Source organism: Mya arenaria, chromosome 4, assembly GCF_026914265.1.
Source record: "Mya arenaria isolate MELC-2E11 chromosome 4, ASM2691426v1".
NCBI lineage: Eukaryota > Metazoa > Mollusca > Bivalvia > Myida > Myidae > Mya > Mya arenaria.
This window is the reverse complement of record NC_069125.1, coordinates 42,251,867-42,278,678: the sequence shown is the minus strand read 5'-3', so window position 1 is coordinate 42,278,678 and position 26,812 is coordinate 42,251,867. Positions and strand designations below refer to the sequence as shown.

The window sequence follows — 26,812 nt, the reverse complement described above, 5'->3', positions numbered from 1 at the left end:
TAACATTTCATAATGTAATAAGACATTATTCTAACTAGCTTCGGATGATTTTTTGATAAGAATTACAACACTTAAATTAATGTGCATTTAAATATCGTTTGTATCAGTTAATAAGTGTATCGATTTACATATCAAACCATGTAAAGACAGACCTAGACACTCGTCGGAAAGAAAAGTATGTCTTTTAACATGTAGTCATTCAAATGAATATAAGATTTACATTGCGTATTTGAAACAACAACAAAAATAACATAATATCAAAATAACGGAACAATAATATTAAAAATAAATAAATGCTATGCACAGCAGTGCTTAAATCAATTAGTTGCCAATAAAATGTTTGATAATAATAAAGGATTGACAGGTTTTCGTTAATTATGAATCACTAACGATGATCTATGATCACATTTATTACATGCTCATGTGATTGAATAAAACAAGTACAGCTGAAACATTTCTCTCACATCGCGATAGAACTATTGCAGATATCAACTGTAACGTAAAGAGCAGTCAAGATAAGATAACAATTACTTTAACATCGTTGTTAATTTTAACTAAGTTATTAGCAATCGGTCCAATTAGTAATTTAGATTATAAATACATGTATAAAATAGACTGGAATTGTACCAATGGATAACGGGATAAATGTACTGCCCATATGTCTACTTACAAGGACATACGTTGCACATGAACGGACAGTGAAACATGGTGTCCATGTTAGTATCACATGTGTTGTTGGTGTATGGAGGTCTTCCACACTTAGGATCGTCCCCGTGCGGGTCGCTGCAGCTCACTAAAAAAATGAAATAAAAAAACGTGCAAAAACACTTAGAATAAAAAACACAGAAAATACGTGTTTCCTGATATCTATTTGAAACCATGAAATACACTGACTCGAATATGTCCTGTTATATCACAGAATACAAACTTTCCAACCCCCCAAAAAACCTTGTCAAACCATTTACATTCATATTTTCACAAAGGGGTGTTCCCGTTGATCCAATTTCGATGTTAATTTAAATATATTTTAGATTGTAAATTTTTCAATTCTTCAAAGAAACAACAGTTAAACAAACATAGAAATGCATGTTGGTCCATGGGGAATTACAGTATTCGGAAATACTAATGATCATTGGTTGCATATGACGTCGTTACCTACATTCACACAGTCTGCCATTGTATATATCAGGATCGCCCATGGTTGTGATACAGTCGCAACTGCATGTGTCCAGGTTTAGCGTGGAACCACCAAGACATGTGACGTCATTACAGTCTGTAATTATATCATTGACTTATAGTATTTGACTAAACAAAACAAGGTCCAGTTCGATTCCTACTGCGTATGTTTTCGAAGTATTTCATAACATACTTCAATGCGGTTTGCTTGGAAAAAGAGGACAATGAACTATTGAAAACTTATCTACATGTTTTGTTTTGTTTTTATTTGACTGAGAAGATTAATTACGAAGTATTGTATACTGACTGCACAGGTTTGATGTTGCGTTACAAGTTGCTCGACAGTCACCGCATGGCACTTTCGATTCTTTGTATGGGGAATTGATATCCGCTGGATTTAGTCTGAAAGACAAATACCTATGTGATTTACTTTAAATCATGTATTGATTCCTATGATATTTGATATTAAAAAAAAAGAACAGAAAACGCTTATAAACTAGGTAAAACTAGTTTTACTAACTTGGAAGTGTACATGCCAAACAAAGTATGAGTATTGGTCATGGGCAGTTAAAGCCTCAGTGCCACTTGGTATTTAATAATTAGATAAAAAATGTGAGTACATAACAATGAAAGATTCTCATATAATGTCTGATAAATTCCCGAGCTCCAGGCGCTGCTTTATTAAAAGAAATGTATGGGAGATACCAACGAAATTCCAAAATGATCTACTGACTTACTTTATGCTTATCAGGCAGATAAATGGGCGGAGCATAGCACCGATGTTGTTTAATGAAAAATCACAGCTAAGGTACTCGCTCATGTTCTTTTAAAATGCACTTTTTACGTATGCCGAATTAAATTGTGGCAAATCATCAGGAGTGTTATAACTGAATTACTAAAAGCTGGAACCCTTCAGCAAGTGTTGATATTTGCTAATATAGCGTCTTTGAAGACCACAATGTTCATGCGTGATTGGTTGATTGACACTATCACGTGATGTTATTAATGTATTTGATTTAAACATATTTTATTGCCTTTTGTCTATCAACATAATCGGTATTTACAACAATAATATAGAGTATACAAAAAGCAAATGGGTTGGACACAAGTTCTAACAACATTAGAAACGTCTTCCCCATGAGCACATAAACTTGATAAGTATTTGGCGATAAATATAAATAAGATAAGAAAAAGGTAAGGAAATGGATAAGTGAAAGAAATGTTAGTAAAAGACAGGAAGAAAAAAGAAAAGAAGAAGCATTCTGACTCACTGCTACACAGGTTATATGTGGTAAACTGTTCAATAAAACAACCTGGTTCAGTTATATCTAAAGAAGAGGCTATCCGTAAACCGTTTAGAGTGTTTTATAAATAAGTGTACATAATGGAATAATACAATATTTTCATCGTCGGAGAGTAAGGGTTTTCCAAATAATAACGACGTAATGTTAAGTTGGTGAAACGCACGGGTTCCACAAAACATGGATATACGTTCCTGAGTATAAAGATTACACCTAAAGAAATAATGCTCTGCATATTCAACTGGGTAACCACACTGGCATCTAGTGCTATTAAGCAAATGGTTATTATAGAGGTCAAAGTTAAGATTACTACAATGGTTCCTTATACGAGCATGCATTACAGAGTATACACGTTCTCCTAACAGAAAGTACTTGGGAACCACAGGACCTTTGAATTTTTCCCTTAAATTTGCTTTAAATGCCGAAACTGAAGGAGATGCTGTAATGTTATGTTCTAAATTATTATATAAATCTATTGCTGATGGAATAAAAGACTGAGAATAACTCTGTTCTGCGAGGAATAGGAATGAAATTGCTATTATATCGGATATTATAATTTGTTGTTGTAGAGATCACAGGCGGTATTATTTCTTGCAAATAAACTGGTAGTGTGCCACTTTTAGCTTGATACACGAGAGTTAACTTTTGAATTTTTCGTCTGTCTGCAAGCGAAACCCAACCTATTTCTTTCATTAGATTATCAATCGATACAGATCGTGTTAAGCCTGTGACTATACGCGCGGCTTCATATTGAAGTTTTTCTTTTCATACACTGTGCATCCATCCCATACCACAGCGGCATATTCTAGAAGAGGTCGCATATATGAAATATATATATTGTTGAGAGTTTTTCTGCTAACTTTGAATTTGATCATCCTCATTGAGTTCAATACCTTTGATGCTGATATCAGTTATTTCTAATTCTGTTATTTGAAAATTACTTATAGTTTCAGCAGATCATAAGTCGAACGGGGTTAACTCCACTCCATTATTGTCAATTGTAGAAATGGATGCAAAATATTCATTAAGTGCGTCTGCCTTATCTTTATCAGTATATATATAATTGTTGTCATCTAATGATAAAGGTGGAATTTTTTCACAGTCCTTATTTTCTTTTACAAGCGTTTCTATTGTTTTCCAGTATTTTCTCGAATTATTTTGAGACATATCATTTAAAGAATTTTCTAAATTTCCGTAAAAAGATTCTTTTCCATGTTTAACCAAGTTGTTAACCTTGTTTCTAAGTGTTTTATATTTATTCCAGTCGCTAGGTAACTTTGTTCTTATAGCTTTACGTTTTTGTCGGTCTCTATGTCGAGAAAAGTTCCGTATTACAGAGTCGTACCACGGTTTATCATTTGGCCTAATAGTTACTTCTTTCCGTGAAATATGTTTTTCAGCTCAGTAAAAGCTTTTGTGAAAGCACAACATGCATCATCTACAGAATTTTGATCTATAAATGACCAGTTATAATCATTAAATTCATTATTAAGCTTATCGTAATTTCCATTTTTATATAACCAAACTTTTCTCTTGTAACAATTATTTCTTAGAGATTTGAATTTAATGTATACGTAAGTGCTAAAATGGTCACTTATGCTTTCTGGAGTTTTTATTATACCGCTATCTTGAACATATATATTGTTAGATATTATAATTGGATCAAGTATTGTCTGTGTGATTTGAGTTACTCTTGTTGGTTGCGTTATAATATTTTTTAGATCAAACGCCATCATTGTCGGGGTGAGTTTATTATTTCTATTTAAGAGATTTTCATTCAAATCACCTACTATTATTACTCGTGAGGACATTTCAAAGGCTCTTTCTAGGCTAGTTTCAAATCTGTCCCAAAATTCAACTTTTGTATTTGGACGCCTTTACAATGTACATAATAGATATTTGTTAACACCGTCATTTAGTTCAATCCAAATTGATTCAGAAAGAGCATTCTCAAGCTCGGTGACACGTTTAATACTAAATCATTATTGACGTATACTAAATCCCACCGGAGAAATTATTTACATCTTTACGATAAATTGTGTTGTAGTTAGTTAGTTTTACAATTGAGTCTGAAACTTCATTTGAAGGTGAGTTTCAGTAAAACATAATATATCAAAATCTGATATTTGTTCGTTTATGTATGATAATTTGTTTCTTATACGTCGAATATTCAGATGAGTGATTGATAGCGAATTACAACCTTCTTCAGTAATCGGACCGGGATTCTGCTCAACGTCGTTAGATGAAACGATTAATAATATAGTGATGTACATATACATATGTATACCTAATATCGACCTAGTACTATCTACCCAATAAGTATTTATCAAACTAGAATACGTTTCTTTCAAGTCCCTTGACAAATGAATGAAACAAATATTTAGAAATAACTGTGAAATAAAGACAAGTTGATCAACAATACGCACAAGCCTCCGCTTAAAGGTGAGGATAAAATCTAAGACAATAGCAATTGGTGACCAGGTGTAAGCGTTTGACCTAGTTACCCCATTTCTTTTTGCGTAGTACAATCCGATGGATGCTCACCAATTGATCTTGTTCAATACCCATGGTTTACATGGTAATATTCAGAATATTTAAATATGTATAGAATAGAGATGTATCCAGCGAAGTGACCACATATAACTGAATACCAAAACAAATATATATTGGACACACTATGGAAAACAATGAGTCAGACATAGGAGAAGAATCGTGCGCGCTAAATATAGATATACTTAGCTTATTATTTCGGTTTTGTTGCATTTTGTAATTGTCTGTGCGTTTAAATGTCAAAACTGTTAAAATAAGCCATTTGTACATACAATGTACAAAACAAATAAGTAAGTTTACACCATTGAAACATAATGGGAATTGGAATAGTAGATCACAAGACTTAAGTTAACGCATTACCTCGTGTAATACTAATCTTCATGAAACAAGATAGGTGGAATCTAGTTCGATTTAAAAAAGGAGACATTAACGCGGTCAAATGTTCGAATGCCCTTCTTAACTCTCATACGATTTGGTCGCAAAGGCTTAAAAGATTATTTTAACATTTTTTATCAAGTTTTCGAACGTCATTCATAAATCTTAGTTTGACGTACATGGGTCCGTAGAGGCACATATAGAGGTAGAATCCATGGCAGTCGCTGACAGCACAGCCCACCGTTGTCGTGTTGGCGGAGATCATCTGTTTAAAGGAAGTGATTAGCATTTATGTGAGTAGATGTTATCTCTTTTTTTGCAGTAGCAATACTTAATTTCGAACAGAAATTGTCTGCAAATAAAGTTAAGCAGTATTAATTTAATTGATATCGAGAGAAATTCGCTTATTCTAGAATATCATGAACATATCGGGTTGATGAATATTAAATGGTTTCACGCAAACGTTAACCAACCACTATTCCAATAACAACACAGTGTCAAGTTTGCCCTTAAGTACACGGAAACGTTTTACTGCTTATTATTAACGGTTTGATGTTTTTACTCACCCGTTGAACAAGAAGCTGCTTTTAAAACAACGGATTTCATTTTACAAAAAGTTGGTTAAGTTAATAGTCAGCACTGATGAATAACCCAATAAATGCAAAATAACTCGTTTGGAATTATATGTGCATGTTATCCCATCATATGTTGCTTTTTTCGTTGAGGAACATTTCTAATGTCTGCGATACGTTTAATAATGATATTTGGTAAATACGAAAGTCAAAAATAGCTCAACACCAGAACCTGTGTGTAGTTTCCAACCCGATCTTTGTTATTAGCAGATCCTTTGTAAGTGAAACTAGCATTTTCGGCTATCCAGGAGTTTAGAACTTCGTTCCAGGGTACTTTGGTGGGACTTCTGTATGTATTTTGGCCAGGAATAAATGCACCTGTAATATATGATTACAAAATATGACATTACAAGCAAGGCATACATGTATTCTAGTGTCATGTGGAACATATTTTGCAAACACTAATAATTTTGGTGCTTTAATTGTTTCAATTTGCCTTTATATCATCGCCATTAAATACGATCGCTATTGAAATTTCTGACCTACAAGATCACAGTGTTTTCTTTTTTGTGTTGGCAATTCAGTTTCCATTGTGTTGTTATTGCTCGTTTTGCTTTGATCTTTGAACGTAGTTGGTTTTGGCTGATTGCTTTTGCAGTTTCCATTGCATTGTAATTGCATGTGTGGTTCTTCTGTCATTATACAATGTCAAAGTACGAATAGGCTGCTAGGGTTATTATTATCATTATTCCATGTGCGTTTTGCTATTCATCTTTTGGCCAATTAAAAAATTGCTGCTAGGTTTGTCGCTGTAATGGCCACTGCAATATTTAGGAAATTAATTTGGAGGTTGTCAGTCAGCGATAATTGTAATAATAGATAAATGGATTAAAATTAACCTGGCGTTGTTCTTTCAAACCAACTGCTTTCTGTTGAACACAGACGTGTCCATCGTAGCGCCGTGTGTTGCAAACCAGTTGTGTATGCCTGAAAGAACGAGAACAGTGATGTTTCTAAAATGACAATTACCATAACCACTTTGTCATTTACTGCCAGTTTTTTTTTCTGTGTTTCAAACCCATTATAAGTGTTAATATCAACATCAACGTATATAAATGTTGGAAACGTTTTAAATGTTCATTTACCTACATAAAACTCTTTTAAAATTTACATAACTTATTGCTGTCCGTCAAGGAAACTTGCATATGATGTCAGAATAAATTGCATGTCTTTTTGTATGTACATTTTGTAAATGCCATTTTAATCCATCAACTTTATGACATTTTTCTATATTAATTTATTTCTGAGGCCAGTAAACTCGAATACAATTACCAGTTCCATCATATTGCCGGCCGTCGGTTTCACAGACGCACGCAGATGGTTATGGATGTGTACTATGTCGGCTTCACCTGTTTCAGTCAAGGGTTGTATACGTTTAACATTGCATGTGCATGTATAACCCGAAAAAGACTTACTCTGCTGAGAAAAAAACACTTATATATCTCATTTGTGTCAAACGATACCTTTACTCTTCAGAATCTTTCATATTTAAAAATAAATTATTTTGAATGATCAGCTTTTCTCCATTGTTAAACACATTTTTAATGTTTGTGTTTTAAACTTTAACAACCCCTTGTATTTGTGTGGTGATGGTTTCTACGTTGTCTTTTTGAATATTTGTTTTCTATTGCTCAACTTATGTTACCTAAAATGTATGTTCTAGCTTATATATTTCGTTCTTCGAAGGAATGAATGTGTCACTTTCTGTGAATGTTGTGATATACAATTACAATGCCTCGCATTAGATTTATACGTCGGACTCACTGATTGCATAAGATACTTCAAACAATTCGACTTCAAAACCGATACGCTTAAATAATGTCTTTTCACATAAACAGGTACACAATGTACATGCTTATGACTTTGACCTTTCATGAATAAATGGTTTTATTTTCAATCCTAATTAAGAGTAACGAAGAAATTGCAGCCACTTTTCGGTAGCCAAGATGCGCCCACATTGACACGAATTAATCGATAAGTAAAGAAAAAATAACAGTAGTATAGTATAGCTATTTCTAAGATTAACATGATAAAAACTCGTGTGCATGAAAATAGTGAATAGTTTACCGTACCTAAAGCATTGTCAGGTCTACCAGATAGTGGAAATCTGCAGTTCAAATGGCCTGGCATCGCAGCATACTTGTCTAAACATGACCCAATCCGGGCGGTCTGTAAGTAACATTATTCTCACTTCATGTCAACTGCCGATTCATTTATGTTGAAAATCTTTGTGTTTCGAAGTGTGTTCAAATTTATAATACTATGTTAACTAAAATAAAAATTAAAAATAAGATGAAATATTCCTATACTTGAAATAATCAATTTTTTTGTTGAATGTTTTGTTGTTACAAATCCTTTTTTAAGGCATTACAAAACACATTCACTTAATTTCTGGCTACAGTTTAAGTGGATCTTTTTTAAGAGTTGCTAAGCCAGTATAAAAGATGGAGTACTCAGTATTTATTACAAATATCAGTACACCAACACGAGCTTTGAAACAGATCAATAACGAAACATAGAATGTAACTCAATTAGTATAAAGTGCAATGCCTTACAAAAATATGATTTAACAGAAGTAAAAGTAATTAGTCTCCTTTGTTCTCATTTAGTCGGTTTTGGTGAAAACAAAGTAATTTACAAAAATAACAACAAGTCGTAGCAACGTATACAAAGGAATTCTCTTTCAAGTAGTTAATCTTGTGCAGATTTCACGGGTGTGTGAGATTAAACCGAGAGAGATAGAGAGCGAGATAGGAGGAGTGGTGCACAGAGAGCAGCGACAAAGTGGTTAGTACTTGACAAGCTGTTGCTGAGTTCTAGTGGAGAACAGCACAAGTTGAAGTGTAACCAGAGAGGTAGTTTTAAGACTGCTAAACATGCAATTCCAATCACAATAAATAGAGTACAAGTAACGAATAAGTATCATTGTCTGCAATGACTAACTTACCTTCTTGTAGCATTCTGGGTGTGGGTATTTCACAGCTGTCACAAGAGCTTTTGAGAAAAAAATAAATAAATATGTTTCAATTGCTTTATTATGCTTCAATGATTTCAATAAATTTGACATACTGTATGATCAGTTTCCTTATCATAATTACCATTATTATTATTTTTATTATTATTTTTATTATTATTATTGTAATAACAATAATTATTTATTATTATTATTATTATTATTATTATTATTATTATTATTATTTAAAATACAATCAACATTAAAATTAAGTATAACATTAATAGCATTATTCTAAAATCAGAAAATCATTTTTAAGCACAAACCTGACATAGATAGTATGCAATAAATGATAATTATATAATTCCGCATTGTGTTATGCTAACTTAGAATACCATTTAACTGTTTCTCAACCTGTTCATGAAGTAATTGTGAACATTAGTTACAAACAGTTTATGTATATCCTGCAGTGAGATAACATGCCAGATAAAGAAACATGTAGATATGCAAAACCTCCATTGAGATAATCTATAATCGAAGAGCAACCAATCATCGGACGATGGCATTTAAGTTAAGTTGGCAATTTGTCATATATTTTTTAAGAAAGTTTTCAAAAAAGTTAACATTCTTTATGTTTTGTATATGTCTTTGATACTTGTAATGTGCATTCAGAAATAAAATACATTTCAACCAATTATAAGTACATTTTCTCTTTGATTGAGTTACTTTCAACGTTCAAAATCAGTGGAAGGCGGTCCTTTTACCGCTTAAGCAAGAGTTAGGGGCCGTTAACAGTGGTGCACTTAAAATTGCCCCTGATAAAAAAAACTCAATGATCAATCACACCGAGGCTGAAGTTTAGAAATTATATCATTCTCATCGCTGAAATTGACCCAGCTCTTTGCGCTCAGAGGTTTGATTCAGAACTGAGAGCGGGCTAAAATTCTAAAATTAGCGGAATGGATGTAACAAATAATGCCTTTACCACTCAAAAACACATCTGATCATCCTTGATTGTTAAATAAATCGAAAAGTAATAAATAATATCTGCTGCATATATATATTAGGTCTTTAACCAGTTCACTGCTCTGTGGGCTTGTTTAAACGCACGTAAAACAGAAGAGGCGATAAGAAAGAAAAAACTCAATTTGTATATGACATGGATTTTGATATTACTTCGGAATTTGTTCAATGTCATGTAATGACTCTTCGGCTGCCTTAAAAGACAACATCAAACTAGTCAAGATTAAGAAGAACCCATTTACTTTGATTATAACAGCTTTCATATATTAAAGATGTACAATGAAGAGCTTTAATTTTGACACATTGAAGTGTTTTATCGGGGACGACTAAGGTCAAATAGGATTTGCTACATTTTTTAGCACTTAATCTTTTCAACTAAATCACGGAGCTATAAACCTACAGCTCTATGACAAAATGTACCTATTTATTAAACCTTAACAAATTATGTCATATACGTACACTATGTGTTTTTTGTAAGTTTAAAAACAATTATTTAAGGACACATTTTAAGCGCCAATGCTTTCGGGTAAAGGTAAATCGGTACCTTATTAATCTGATGTTATTTAACCTCAAAGGTCAGGAAATGAACAGTTGCATACAATTATGTGAGGAGTTTAACTGGTAAAATTTTATTCCACGTGACACTTGACAGAGATCAAGGAGTTGTGGCGCATGTGCCGAAGTTCTGTATGTTTAGGTCACGGTGAGGGCATCGTTGTTTGTCATACTCGCAGCTGGAAAGGATAAGACATTTTTGTTTAATTTAGTTATACCAATTTGGGGTCACCTCGATTATGAAAATTTTTATGAGCGGATATGAATACTATTCAAGTTCGTTTACGGGGAAGAGACTAGTAGTAGAATTGATGTCGTTGAAATGGCCTAAAAGTGTATTAAGTGACCCAGAACTTAAGAGTATGACACATTGATTACACGTTCAGCATCATGTTATATATTGCGCAATGTCTTTGTTTAGATTGTTCAGACTTGTCAGGAAATTGTTTAAAAGATAATCATGATAAACTTTTTTGGTTTGTAAAATCAAGTTCAAGAAAGCAATTTTGCTAAATGAAGAATGGAACTTTAACCTGTTACGCTCAAGACATTTCGAGAAATTGGTTTCTGTTATGGAAAAGATGTTAGAATTTAAAAAAAAAACGGTCTACTTCTGTCAACCTTAAGTACAAACAAATCCGACAGATGCAGTCCATGTAAATAGTTTCGAGATTAGTGAAGTACCAAAGATTGACAATTGAAATGGATCTCAAAAAGACACAATCACCTTGTGATTGGATTATCGTTATTCTTTTTTAACATAGTCAATACCTCAATAAGTGAACCTGGTACTCTATTTTGCAACGTTTACACGCGTCTTGTAGTGCATGAGAGTTAATCAAATCCTAGAAGCTTAATCCTATGTGAGTTTTGTTTCAAACACATACTTCAAAGAAACATCCATCATGAAACTACCAAAACATTCTTGGTTCATCCCCTGGATGAAAGGCTACTATGTTCGACCATATATCCCTGATTATCCGATTGCTTGTATTCTTGTTTAATATAAGACATTACCCAGCCAATACGCTTTACACGACACTGTGACGTCATCAATGACACAGATTGAAACGCATTTTCAAATTTTTGTGAGGTTGTTCAAGGTTCAGTCTGATATTGTAAAATAACATATCATAGCCCAGTTGGGGTTTACCAAGGTCTTGCAGTGTATGTCAAAGGTGAAATGATTTTTAATTTGTCGACAACTGCCTGACTCCATCGCTGACAAAATAGTTCAATCACATGTGCGAAAAATGCCACTCTGAGAAAATGATGAAAATGGACAGATAATATACTTGCAATACATTGAGTTTGATCTTCAGTTTGAAAAAAGGTTAAATTTTAGATTGTATTCGCACGCAAAACTTTACATGCAAGATGTATTCGTATGCGAAATTGGACGTATCGTACCAGGAGGGTTTCGTACCCGGATATACTGTGGACGTTTCGGACAAATTACTGAAGATCTTTTTTTACATTTTGTACCCATTTGGGAAATTGACTTAGGGTGTTGTCTAGCAACTGAGATATTTACCTTTAACATTGCATGCCAGTAAACAAATTATTCATCAGTATATGTTATGGAACAGTTCATAAGCACTGAAACAATTATCAAAACCATGAACACATTTCATCATGTATATGGCATCGTGCCAACCACCCCTGCAGTACTTTCAGTGACTTGATTTTTATAGTTAATTAGCTATCTATATGTAATGACATATTCAATATAAAGGCAAACTCATTTCGACGTACTTAAACATGTCAGGAATAAAAAAATGAAGAGCAGAACGTCAGTCTGAAAATCATTTCCATTTGTATTGCTTAAAACTTTATAAAGTTTAAAAAGTTTATAAATTATTGATTATGATTAGATCTAAACACGGATATACGTAGTTAAATACACTACCATCAACATTTGTTCACGTCTTACACCAAATAACTATGATCAATTTGTTTCAGTTGTTATCTATTAAGTTTTCTGAATGCATCTATGCAAACATATAGTATTACGTACGATCTGACATCTTCAGAATGGCTTAAAAGCTTGTTAATGCTCTGTCATGCCATCAATGAACAATGCTATAGCTGTTTGTTTTAACTGATAGCCTCGTATTTCTGATTAAGATAGTAACAAGCGATGTAATGGTTGACCCTCAATCGGTGCAGTACTTCGTGGAGCTATTTAATTGTATCTCATTCCTTTCTGGTAAGAGTTTTGAAATCCGTAACTTGTGCAGAAAGGTCTGTTGTGAAATTGTCAAAAGTTCAGCTTTTCATATATAATTAGGTTACAATGTTTTTAATGGTAAAACAAATACGATGAAATAGTAACTTCTTTTTTACGAATGGTATGTTAGGGAGCTGAACACATTTTGCAAATAAATATTTCATCACATTTGGTTTAAAAAAGGAATGGATCCAAATTTGACAATTATGAGCATCTCTAATACACAAGGAGCAATATATTATGGTCATTTTAAGATAGTCGCAATATTCGTCCTAGTCTACACAAGGAGCAATGTATTATGGTCATTTTATGATAGTCGCAACATTCGTCCTAGTCTACACAAGGAGCAATATATTATGGTCATTTTATGATAGTCGCAACATTCGTCCTAGTCTACACAAGGAGCAATATAGTATGGTCATTTTATGATAGTCGCAACATTCGTCCTAGTCTACACAAGGAGCAATATATTATGGTCATTTTATGATAGTCGCAACATTCGTCCTAGTCTACACAAGGAGCAATATAGTATGGTCATTTTATGATAGTCGCAACATTCGTCCTAGTCTACACAAGGAGCAATATAGTATGGTCATTTTATGATAGTCGCAACATTCGTCCTAGTCTACACAAGGAGCAATATAGTATGGTCATTTTATGATAGTCGCAACATTCGTCCTAGTCTACACAAGGAGCAATATAGTATGGTCATTTTATGATAGTCGCAACATTCGTCCTAGTCTACACAAGGAGCAATATAGTATGGTCATTTTATGATAGTCGCAACATTCGTCCTAGTCTACACAAGGAGCAATATATTATGGTCATTTTATGATAGTCGCAACATTCGTCCTAGTCTACACAAGGAGCAATATATTATGGTCATTTTATGATAGTCGCAACATTCGTCCTAGTCTACACAAGGAGCAATATATTATGGTCATTTTATGATAGTCGCAACATTCGTCCTAGTCTACACAAGGAGCAATATATTATGGTCATTTTATGATAGTCGCAACATTCGTCCTAGTCTACACAAGGAGCAATATATTATGGTCATTTTATGATAGTCGCAACATTCGTCCTAGTCTACACAAGGAGCAATATATTATGGTCATTTTATGATAGTCGCAACATTCGTCCTAGTCTACACAAGGAGCAATATAGTATGGTCATTTTATGATAGTCGCAACATTCGTCCTAGTCTACACAAGGAGCAATATAGTATGGTCATTTTATGATAGTCGCAACATTCGTCCGAGTCTACACAAGGAGCAATATAGTATGGTCATTTTATGATAGTCGCAACATTCGTCCGAGTCTACACAAGGAGCAATATATTATGGTCATTTTATGATAGTCGCAACATTCGTCCGAGTCTACACAAGGAGCAATATATTATGGTCATTTTATGATAGTCGCAACATTTGTCCGAGTCTACAAAAGGAGCAATATATTATGGTCATTTTATGATAGTCGCAACATTCGTCCGAGTCTTTCTTCATGGTAACAAAGGTCAATTATCTTTCAAATAAATTGAATAATGTGCGCAATGTACTTCGTTCGGAACCAGTTCTTACCGATGGTATATCAAAAAAATTGAATTATGTGCGCAATGTACTTCGTTCGGAACCAGTTCTTACCGATGTTCGATACATTTCGTATACTTGAAAAAGGGTGTTTACTTCAAAAATGCATAAAACGTGTGTGTGTATGTTTTTGTTGCTGTTGTTTTTTAGTGAATATTTTGTATGTATGCTTTGACACTATCCCTTAAACAAATTTGTTAGTAGCAAACTCGCAAGATCACAGGGATAAACGTACGTGTAGTGGATGTCCACATGTTACGCGTGACATAGTTATAGGATACCATTTATAAGTAGGGACTCGTGTCACCCCACTATTGTATCGTTACTGTCTAGATCTTCCCCATAATAAAAATGCCAGCGTTTCTCGAGATTAGTTGGGTTTATTGTTAGCGTGAACAAATTCACCACTGCAATAATATTTTTTACAAGTTCCATTTAAGTATATTAAATTGTTTGTTAGGGTCAACATAACGATGAGTGAAAACTAACAGATGGGATAATAAAAGAAACAGTCCAATGAATTCAAAACTTCATGTAAAACTTTGTCATATTTTATTCATATTTGACAAACCACATACAAAGTCACTGACAATATTTTGTGTCAATCTAAATTATCTCGCATCATTAAATTTAGGTTCAGCAGGTTTTGCATCTTCAATAACTAGGCATTTAACATTCAACTATAGCCAAATACCAATGCAAGGCAAACCATGGACAACGGACCACATTGGATGATTCCAGTTGCTGAATTCTTGTCATAGTTACGTGAACCTGTCGTGCTTACTGCAGCCGTCGTCATTGATTTGGATGATTTGCCTATGCCAGTTAGTGCTTTCGTTGTTGTTTTCGTGATGACTGTCGTTGTTTTGTTATTTGGTAGTCCCTTATGCCAAGGAGTACTGTCATAGTAATGTGAACCAGCCGTGGTCTCTGCAGCTGTCGTCCTTGATGTAGATGGTTTTCTTACGCCAGTTATTGCTTTCGTTGTTGTTTTCATGATGGCTGTCGTTGCTGTGCTATTTGTTAGTCCCTTTTTCCGAGAAGTACTGTCATAGTAACGTGAACCTGTCGTGTTTACTGCAGCCGTCGTCATTGATGTGGGTGATTTTCTTACGCCAGTTAGTGCTTTCGTTGTTGTTTTCGTGATGACTGTCGTTGTTGTGCAGTTTGGTAGTCCCTTTTCCCAAGGAAGAAGTCCGCCTGGATATGAATAGTCTGCATCTAAATAGAAGAATAGAACAGTAACTGCATGACATTATTTACACTCTGTCTGCGCTTATGCACGATAGGCTTATATTTGCCCAGAGTCAAGCAAACGCCTTACTACGGTTGAATATTACTGGCGTAAGATAACCTTATTACGTTCGTGAATGACTTCGTGTTAACCACTTATTTTTGCGATAATTATATAGCACTCTTGTTAATATTCGCGAAACTAATTCGATAAGATAACTAACATAAGACTAAAAGCAGGCTTGGAAGTGCCGAGAATTGCCACCCGTTACCTTTATTATGTTGTACAACACTAACAGGTTATCTAGTAATGGTTTGCGACTTCCACTTTATAAATAACATATTGACTTTATAATATTTGTTTTATCTTTAAATGTATTTTGGCTTCTAACAGTAACTGGTTATCTAGTTATGATTTGCGAATTCCACCTAGTAAGTATCATTATAACTGATCATCTAGTTAATATAATTTCCGGTCCACAGTCGGTGAGATAAAAAAGGATCTTCCATGGCCTATCTTACACGAGCGGCTATGGTAGATACTTTTTCTCCCACCTCAGTTAAACAATATTAAGAAAAAATGTATTTTTTGCTGGAACTCTTTTGTGCTTAGTGGAAATTATTGCGTATGGATATGCGACAATTCGTGGTTGTCATGGATTTGCGGGCAGTGATTTAGATTTATGTTAATAGTCAAATCTGTCTTTAAGGCCACTACTTTTATATAAATTGGTTTACAAAACCGGCGGGTCCAATTTTCCGAAAAGTACAAAAAAAATAATAAATGAATTTCACTTTATTTTCAAAATTATTTTCCCGACCGTATTGATTTTGGTGCGAAACGAAAGAAAAACGACCAGTTAAGAGTACGAATGCAGCAGATCTTGACTGGTTTGTTGTTCCGAAGCCGTATTCGCCAATTTATAGTAATAGCATGTGAGCCAGTCAACTGTTATGGTAGCGCCGGTGGCAATGGCGGAATTGACGATAGCAGTCATTCTTTGTATGAAATAATTAATTAAAATATGCAGGAGTTGTTAAAATAACAATAGCAATAAAAACATTGGCAAATTGGACAGCCGACACAGAAACTTATAATCTACATTTAGAAACTGTCCATATATGCAGTTTACAGACTCATACGCCTGAAACAAGGCAACTTGTCATATAACAGCCATCTGCTGCGGGTGGTCTCTTTTAGTATGCTAACTAATCTCTAAAAAAAATTCAGGACGCTATATGTATTTTGTTATAACTTCAAACGGAGTGGAATGCGTCGTTCTTTTTCTATCCGCATAAAACACGCCAACAATTATCTCCTTGCCATGTACCGTTCAAACTTTAAGACGAGAACAATATTTTTGATTAAAAACATATAAAATATTCAACTAGTATGCCAAGTATCTCCATTTTGACGAATGTTTGTAGTTCTATGGACATTCTAATAGGACTTGTACCATGCCCATATAATCCAAATCATTGCATTTTGAAAGGTATCTAAACGTTTCTATTTATCTTTCGTTGCTCATTTGTAGGCCTAGAGACTGAAGTACCGCCAATTGAAATCAGGTATCGTCAAAGCCCCTTTTTAGTTTCACATAAGGTGCTACAAAATGGGACGTATGGTGTTATGCAGTTTAAAATAGTGCGAATTAAAAAACCGCTGTATTTAAAAACGTCCTTAAGATTCCAACGTTTATGTGTATTAACAAGCCAAAGAATCGTCAATATATCTTGAAACGAGTGAAATAGATAAGAATAGATTATTTCGCAGAAAATGAAAATACGCTGACTAAAACAGCCTGCGTTACTTTATCTTCTATAAATACTCAATACGTCCTTAGCCCATATTTGGTTCCATCCAATAAACTTTACACTAGCAATAAACTTTCGATATGAAAGCAAGTTCAGCTATTCTAGTACATACAGGTTTATCAGTTACTGTAATGAAACTAACTAACTGTCTTAAGGTAATGACAGGAACTAATGGGTTATTTTGGCCACTCAAAATATTTTTTGGATTCGATTGTTATTGCCTCTGAACACAACTTAAAAAAAGTAAAACCACGTGTGTCGCACCTACAGCCTTTCAACGCTTTCAGTACTTTTATTTTACCTATATTCATCGTATTTCGTTAAATGTAATTATAAATTCCATCTGTACACATTTTATTAAAATGCATATAATTGCCTCTGACACTATATAAGACATACCCATAACAAAATGAGGTCCTTGAACTATGTTGAGGAGTATAAATATATGCCTTAGTACTTAGTAGAGTAGTCGTGAGTCTTGAAAAAAAGAATACCACTTCTTCTCATGTTATGCACCAGTCAATTGTAACCATAGCCCCCAGGTCCGAAGAATAGCGGGGACTTTGACTTCTGGTCCAGTAAATCCTGGGTAAAACCCCCGCCCTGCGGGGACAAACTGCTGGTAAAATACCCACCAAATGCCCCCCCCCCACACCCCGGGATACCTAGGTAAGGCACATTCCCCTCTATTTTCGGAGCGAAAAACAAAACCATTCACTCGGCACTGCGGGACCACCTGGAAGGTAAAACATGCCCATTTCCCCCGCTATCCCCGGTATACCCCCGGACCTGGGGGCGTAGTTATAATTGACTGGTGCTCATAAAATGCCATACAACAATCTCAATTAGACCCCACCAAAACAAAGACTGGGAATAAAAGTTGACAAAATACGTGTTACACAGGCAAGTTACATAAAATGTAAAAGTACATAAAAGACTTATAAATGAAACCCCAAACATTTTTATGAAATAAACGAAACATTATTGCTTTATCGGACCTTTGCTCAGGTTGGATAACGCAGATATAATTGGACCTCCACTTTGTCACGTTAGGTAAACCAGTTATTTTTGAACTCCCGCTTCATCAAGATAGGTTGACCTCCGCGTTGTCATATTGAGTAACACAGTTAGATTTGGATCTCCGCTTCATCACGGTAGGTAACACCGTTAAAATTTCCTACTGTGTCATTGTGGGTAAATAGTCCAATGTGAACTCCCACCGATTCATTGGGAGGAAATTAGCAACATGCAATTCGAGGGTGAAAGTAAAAAGGTTTTAAGTGACATTAAATAAAGAAGAAGATAGAACCTTTTTGCTTTCACCCCTCGAATTGCACACCAAAAGTCATATTGAATGTCGGGGAATAACTAGAGACACCTAGTACCTGACTTGATATTGCCGGATGTACTTTAGATATGCAATCGACTTCCAACGACCTAGTTGTTGAATACATTGTATGTGTTGCAATCATATTTAAGAGGTTTGTGTGAATACCTCCTCCGGTTCGCCGAGAATGACTTGTGTATCGCTTCTGGTGAAGCAAACAATTTTCCACGTATTGCCTTATTACAGGACGAAACGCAGAGGTAAAAATATTTCCAGTTTAGGTACTTAGTTCGTTCAATTGTTTTTGTTTTATTTGTGCAGACACAAATCAAGCCTCAGTACTTACTGGTGAAGGTCCACACTTACGTTATATGCATTATATAAAACAACTATATCTTATTATTACGTTTCGATAAAACTCAAAATCCAGGCAGGGCAATAGATGCATAAAATTATGTAACGATGGTAACTCGTAAATTTTATTCGAAAATTCTACGTGACACGTGACAGAGGCTATGGAGTGGTTGCGCATGCGCCGAAGTTTTGTATGTGAAGGTCACGATGAGTGCATCTCTGTTTGTCATACTCGCAGCTGGAAAATTCAATAAAAAACGATAAAGTTGGGTTAATACCAGTCTTTTATTTCCTGGATAATGAACATTAGACTTTGAGACTTGACAACCTACAATTGAACAGCTCAACAACTGATATTGGTACTATACTTATTATTTTAAAGTTGCACTCTCAAAAATTAACCGCTTTTACAACTTTTGTTATTTTTGTCTTGGAATGAGCCATTTTTGGCCTACATACGTGCACGTGCAAACCAGTGATATAAGACTGCTGACAAAAGATTAGATCACAGATTTTCATATTTCCGTTCAAAAATTAATGTTTAATGGCAAAAAGCGTTACTAACGGTTTAAGAAAAAGACATAACACATCATTTTTTGAACATACATGTAAATATGTAAATCTGCGATCTGATATTTTGTCAGCAGTCTTATACGAGGGATGATGCAAAATAAACAGGACTGGCGTACTCATAATAATATAGAGTTGTTAAGTGTAACAATATATATACCGTTTTACCGGCTAAGTATTTTCTTTCGTTACATGTTAATGCTGAATGTGTTTGTATTGCCCTTTTCTCTAAACGGCTCATTTTAATACTATGGAAACGTGCACCCGGCGCAGTACACTTTGCAGTAAACATATGTGTAATGCAACTCTTATGACCTCCAAAACTGTATCACTGGTTTCCATGCAATTTCGCGTAAATTAGCTCGTTCCAAGATAAAAAAACAAAACAAGTTGTCATAACGTTCAATCCGTGAGATGCAGCTTTAACAAACATAAAAGCAAATATATGAATCATTCGTTGGAAAAAAATACGGACATGCATGCCATTCGCTACTGTGGTATCCCATGTTAATGGTATTCACATTTATCACAACCAATTTACGAATAATTCAATTGAAATGATAAATTTTAAAACGTCAGCGTAACACTAAATTAAAACAAACACGGAGTTAAAATGAACGAGGAATTCAGATCCCATTTCTTATTGGTCTAAAATAAAGCGAACCGGTTCAAGTTGGTCCGGTAGAAAGTGGACCGGGGAGAGGAAAGCAGTTGGCTTTGAGGAAAACAGCAGGACAGAATTCACAAAAGGGAATGAAGTGTCACTTATTTACGCAAACATGAAAATGTGAAAGATAACACATGTATTAAAATACCATATGCAGTGAGTGCGGTCCAATCATGGACGTTTGTAAAAAATCTTATTTATTTATTTCATACACATCAAAGCTTTACGTAAAGTTAATATACGTGAGAATGAAAGTTGAATTCGGGCAAGGAGATTGAGCATCCAGACGTCTAATTAAGTCAATAATCAAAATAGCATAAACTAAATCAATCATTTAACGATATTATTAGATATTTACAACAACATTCGAATACATTACGAAAAATAAATAGTTATTGTAGATTATCTCTTCGCCATTCCTGTTAAGGGGACATCGCTGGTGTGCGTGCGCGCGTGTGTGTATTCTTTATATGTTTATAATTTCTAAAATTATACAAAGCATAATTATACTACTTTGAGTACTCATTAGCCGTGATTAATGTTTTGTGTTGCAATTATTATATGCTTAAAATGTTTACTTGTATACTTACTAGTTAACGTATGTCCAGTTATCGGAACCGCAGACTTGCTTCACATCGGTAGGGCAGTCCCGATGGCTGAGCGCCGTACAGAAGAAATCGAGGACCGCCGTCTCCCCATCTACGCCCGACCCTGGGGACGGGGTGGTCGACGACTCAGCTGTAGTGCACGGGCCGTCGTGCAGGATGTGAAGGCTGGAGTCGTTGCACTGAGCCTTGGCGAAGTAACACCTGTTAGCAAGATTCCAAGGTCAGCAAAATTGGGAGAGCAGAAAAGGGATAAATGATTGTATTTATGGCATGACTATCCACATTTTAAGCTATTGGTTAAATAATTTGGCTACCATAAGCCTAGGCTTTATTTTCATATCAAAATGATAAAATAACGTTAGGATTTGGTATGAAACACAGTCGAACATCGTTGACACGAACTCACAGGGACCGGCGAAAATTCCTCGAGTCTCGAAAAATTCGAGCCAAGCGGTAATGCTTTCCTTCAGTGTAATGAAATCGGTCCTTTACATCAATTCGAGCCAACAAGGAATTCGAGGCAAGCGAGTTCGAGCTAACGGGGTTCGACTGTTATGATATAACACATCTTTTAGTTTTCCAAGACCTTACATGTAGAAATGACAAAAACGCATGTATTCTGAATAGGAAGATTATTCAAAACGTATTTAATGTCTGATTTGTTCCACAGTACCATGACCACCAATCTAAAATGGCATTGTGTGCCACTTCCCCAACCTGTTGGCGTAGGTAATGCCGTTTGTGCCGCATTCCTGCATAGCGCTGTAGGTGGTGCAGTCCAGGCTGAGGACGAATGACTGGCAGCTCAAAACCTGGCCATGCGCAACGCCAGCTGATGAAGTGGGACAGAAAATAGAGAAATGCTTAATTTATACATGGGTATACGTGTTTTATGCGTATGCCGTACCATGTCAAAACCATTCAAAGCGCTTCATATGTTATGCAAGACCGACTGACAATTCAAGACCTAGCACTGCGCAACACCTGATGGAGTCGGGGGTAGGAAGAATGTGTAAATATTATAATATAAGGACAGTGTATCTGTAGGCGATGCCGGTGGTGGTGTTAGTAGTTTATACTCCGGGTCCCGGCGTGAGCACATTGAAGGGTCCCAGAGTGACAGTTCAACCACCATCTTTCCTGGGCGGTGAACCAGTACTAGGTGCCTTCACCTCTGCAAGGAACTGACAACTTCTGTACATGCCAGGGGCAGTGGTACAGTGCGAATGGTCGTAGAAAGGATTTCATAACCAATCACAACAGAAGTGACCTGGTCCACCCGGGAATCGAACCCGGGTTGTCCGATTAACAGTCCAACGATGTAGGCGATGCCGTATGTGCTGCACTCTTATATATCGACTTAACCAATTCCTACGCAACTCCCGCTCAGAAAATAGATGCATTAGCAGATACAAGGGGCGAACACGGCGCCCCCACATAAAACCGTCCAAGTTTACTTTTTATTTCAATATATGAGAAAAAGGTGATAAAATGCGCCCTATATTCATCACTTTCGCCTAGAAATCGTTACCCTGTCTTGGGGGAGTAACCCAAAACACCCTTATCAACAGTTTAAACCAAATAAATTTCAGTTCTGAAGTTAGCACCCCCCCCCCCCCCCAAGATCCGCCTACTCTTATTCGTCCCCAGGATCCGCTCCTGACTGATGTAGGGGAGAGGGAGGTGTGTCCAGTCATATATATATATATATATATATATATATATATATATATATATATATATATATATATATATATTTCTGAAACATTGATTAACACTAGTATATGTCTAAATAGATATGAACTATTGTAGCATGATCTATCCCTTTTTCAATACATGAACTTATTTGAACAGCCGTACAAGGTAGGATAATTCTTTGAAATACATCGAAACATGTTGTAGGCTTGAAATTATTGCAAAAAGAAACTAAAAGAGTAAGTTGTTAAGTGTTGTGATTATTCAATGACAAAGTCCGAATGTTGAGCTTGTTCGATCTGTAGTTCACTTCTGCTCATAGTTCCGAGGTTCAAGTTTACATAAGTATGCCAGTATACGCATACAACTACTATACGTTTGTGTTTCGGTAAGTAAGAAAGTATAACATATCTTAAGTGTAGACTTACCCGCCAACAAAACTGTAGCAACCAAAAAGCTGATCATGGTATTTTCTGAAAGAGCTGTGTTTCTCAAGTGACCTTTATTGCAGAGCTCATAAACGTTATTTAATTGTTCTCAATATTAGTACACACTTGGACAGATATAGAATTGTTGATAAGACCGTGTAACGTAATCAGATACATGGAAATATTAAGGTCAATTTCCTCATTCCTTTATTTCTAAAACGTTATATAAAACTAGTCATATGTTCTAATACTTGATATACACGCCGTCGAGCTGGGGGCAATTAATTAAAAAAAATCCAAAGCTGACGTCGAATCGTGGATCTGACGTCGAATCGCGGATCTGACGTCGAATCGCGGATCTAACGTCGAACGTCGAATCGCGGATCTGACGTCGAATCGCAGATCTGACTTCGAATCGGGGATCTGACTCCGAATCGCGGATCTGACTTTGAATCGCGGATCAACTGCCTAATCTCGGATCTAACGTCCAATCGCGAATCTAATGCTTCTCTCATTGATGCGTAAATATCTCTGGGAAGGAGAAAAGAAATAGAATGAATAGGTGGATTTTAAGTTCGTTGCCATGAATATCCGTCCACTTTCTGTGGCCACCAGTTTATATCATTATTCTTATTAAATTAATACTATATTTTTCTATCTATTTACCTTACCTGTTTCGGCGAAGTTTAATTTAAAGAAAAAATAAACAATAACTCCGAGCAAACACGTATGATCCAAACAATTAAAAATAAGTTAAAAATACAAAAACAAACAAGGATTTGTCTTGAAAAAGGTTGTGTCCTTAGTTAATATATCTAGTATTGTGTATGAGTATGTGATACTTTTCCACTGCCTGTCGCAGTTGTTTTGATGATGATGATGGTGGTGGTGGTGATGATGATGGTGGTGGTGGTGATGATGGTGGTGGTGGTGGTGGTGATGATGATGGTGGTGGTGGTACTGCTGCTGCTATTGATGATGACAACGACGACGATGATGATGTAATGTTTAAACACCGTCGTGATTTACGTGATCAAAATATATGGTTTGACAGGCTTTAAGGTTACTAGTACAGCCTTGTCTTGTTTTCTGTTCCAATTTTGGTAGAACATGTGACTCGTTATCATCGAATTAAATAACACGACCTCCTAAAGTTGGTCAAAGAGGAGCGTTAATTTTGGTTTTCATCAGAAATAGTATTAACCTGTACCTGATGAGAATGAAGACTGAAGTAGCGCTGTTTTGCTTGTTTGCTGTTCAAGGTATTATGAAAACTTCTGAGGCTTTTTATTTATGTATTCACTTATTGTTTTTACTTATTTGTATATTTATTTACGTATTTATACCTTTACTTTGCCTGTTTTCTTTAATTACAAAGAAACACAGGCCAACCTTGAATACTTGCTCTATTTTTGTTTTGCCACAGAAGTGATTAAAAATCAAAACATTCAGACGGATTGAACATATGTTTTAAGAATTCTATTTTTTATCTGAATAAAACAAGAATTAAAAAATAAGTTTGTTTTACAATATGCACAATAATTGTGGTAAAATGCCATGTAAGCGATTTTCGAGGAGACGGGGCATAAGTATTGCATTCTAAAGAAGATTGTATAATGATAGTAAGTTAGCTAGCGTTCTATGGAATATAAACTAGCCAAAATTATGAACATTACTGAATTCCCATTGGTCAACAATGTAAAATACATTTAATTTATATGCGCATGCGCAGGTGTGTTCGGGGCGACGTTCTACCGCTGTTCATGGGTTACGGAGGCGAGTGTGGACTGTGACACATTCCAAGATGACGTCACATGCGGAACAGATGGCGTTACTTACAGAAATAAGTAAGGCCACCGATATTTTTGGGCTTATTAGTTACACTCTAGTAACCAATCCGAAATTTACTTGTGTCAATTAACATTCAGCGGCAGCAGTACTTGGCCGCACTGGCAACTATTTAACATCCGTTTATCCGTTTATTCCTGCGTAGTGTTGCCTAAATATGGTACATCAGGACAATAAGGACTTTCAACAATTGCTTTAACAGCAGTTTATACAATAACCCGGGTGGTGCACTAAAATTTAAATATAAGCATATTAGATAAGTTATAATTGAATAGAGCTCTTACTGTTCAGTTCACGCCAGACTACACATGTGCGGGCCGATTCGTTATGTATAATACGCTGCTGGTATGAATACATATGTCTATGTACTTCTGGTATTCAAATGTTCGGAGCTGTTTTGTTCTATTCAAGTGAAAACTACTTTACATTTGTCCCTACCCGTCGATAGGTGCGAGTTCAGCAAGGCACACTGCCTGAACAAGGCGCTTGACCTGAAACACCCGGGTGCGTGCTCGACAGCCCCCGGCGGTACCACGGTGAATCCCGTGGCCGGTGGTGATGTGGTGTTCGACTTCCTGTGCACGAGCCTCAGCCACAAAGATTGCCCGACCGAGGTTTCCAAGGTTTGCGCCAGCGACGGTCGCACCTACACGAACTTGTGAGTTCCCGTTTACATTTGTGTTGACTGTAAATTCATTCCTGTCACTGATGTATCTTTGGAAATACCTCATCCATTCGTGCACTGCAGTTTCAGCGTTTAGAGAGGAGTAACAATATTCATTTAAAAGAACAAAGTCGAAGCAGAAACGCCTTAGTATAAATCCTAACTAGGAGGAGAACGTACTATGCCGCAAATCCACTATTATAAATGCGTTAACCAAAACACATGCACATTTGCATTTTTGGATGCCATGAGCCTCATGATCGTATACAGTCGCTTCATCGTCCAAATTTATCTACATACCTGCAGTTTGTGGCTACAAATAACCCGTGTATGACCGCCCCTAAAGCTCAGTGGTAAAGCGTTCGCTTTGTGTACAAATAGCTCAATTTACTTGCGGTCGGCATTATAAGGGTAGTACTGGGAAAATGGTGTTCTGGGTACTGGTTAAACCCAGGAAAGTTGTATCCCCTGAATTGGGGCTTTACGCCGAGTTGATAAAGATCAAAGAGGTACATGTATATTCACAAAAGGCTGGGTAATAGCACTCAGATATCTTGTATTTCACTACGTTTCATAGAAACTCATATATCAGCATTTGACTTAGTGCAGTCATTTTCATCTTATGGCACTGATGGCATTTAAAACACAATTTAAGTCGTGATGGCGTCACGGTGGAGTCAAGCCATAATGCAGCCAATGGGTGCGAGAAGACCTTGATAAACTTAAATAAACAAACAACCCATGTATCTCTTTTCTTTCAGTTGTGAGTACGAGAAATCCAAGTGCACCCATCGTGATCTCACCCTTGTAACCTACGGCGACTGTAGCCTTAACCCATAGGCCTACATTATGTATTTAGTTTGGATTTCCTTGTTCCTTGAATTCATTGAAGTGCTACATTAAATGCATGCATTTTACAAATACCGTGTCGTTTTACCGGTGTTGTACTCAACTTAAATACAAGCATTTTAATTAAACGTATTTTACCTTTATGAAAGTGCGTGCGTCTCCATGATCTATGAAAGATTACATTTTACTCGTTGATCACAGATGCATAAAACGAGGTCAAAACACTGTTTTAAAAAAAATCAAACTTCTCATCAAGTTCACAGTAGCAAACATTCTGACCAATGATCAGGGACATCGGATAGAACATCAATAGGGGTTGCAATATCATGTGACCTAGTACGACCTACTTTTTGACGGACCTAAATCAATT

At 35.7% G+C, this 26,812-nt stretch overlaps 2 protein-coding genes across 2 annotated transcripts; one reads left to right on the top strand and one right to left on the bottom strand.

The window, feature by feature from the left end:
* Nucleotides 1–10,665: 10,665 nt before the first annotated feature.
* On the bottom strand, nt 10,666–26,385 carry LOC128230811 (agrin-like). The gene is made up of 5 exons (XM_052943253.1): nt 25,368–26,385; nt 23,082–23,126; nt 21,676–21,790; nt 20,941–21,159; nt 10,666–10,744 (listed from the first exon to the last, which is right to left on the bottom strand). The coding sequence occupies exons 2-5, from the start codon at nt 23,116–23,118 to the stop codon at nt 10,666–10,668; spliced, it is 450 nt and encodes a 149-aa protein (XP_052799213.1). The 5' UTR covers nt 23,119–23,126; nt 25,368–26,385.
* On the top strand, nt 24,235–26,514 carry LOC128232992 (agrin-like). Its single transcript, XM_052946836.1, has 4 exons — nt 24,235–24,343; nt 24,814–24,928; nt 25,378–25,587; nt 26,355–26,514. Exons 1-4 carry the CDS (start codon nt 24,295–24,297, stop codon nt 26,431–26,433), a joined length of 453 nt encoding a protein of 150 aa, XP_052802796.1. The 5' UTR covers nt 24,235–24,294; the 3' UTR covers nt 26,434–26,514.
* The last annotated feature ends 298 nt before the right edge of the window (nt 26,515–26,812 follow it).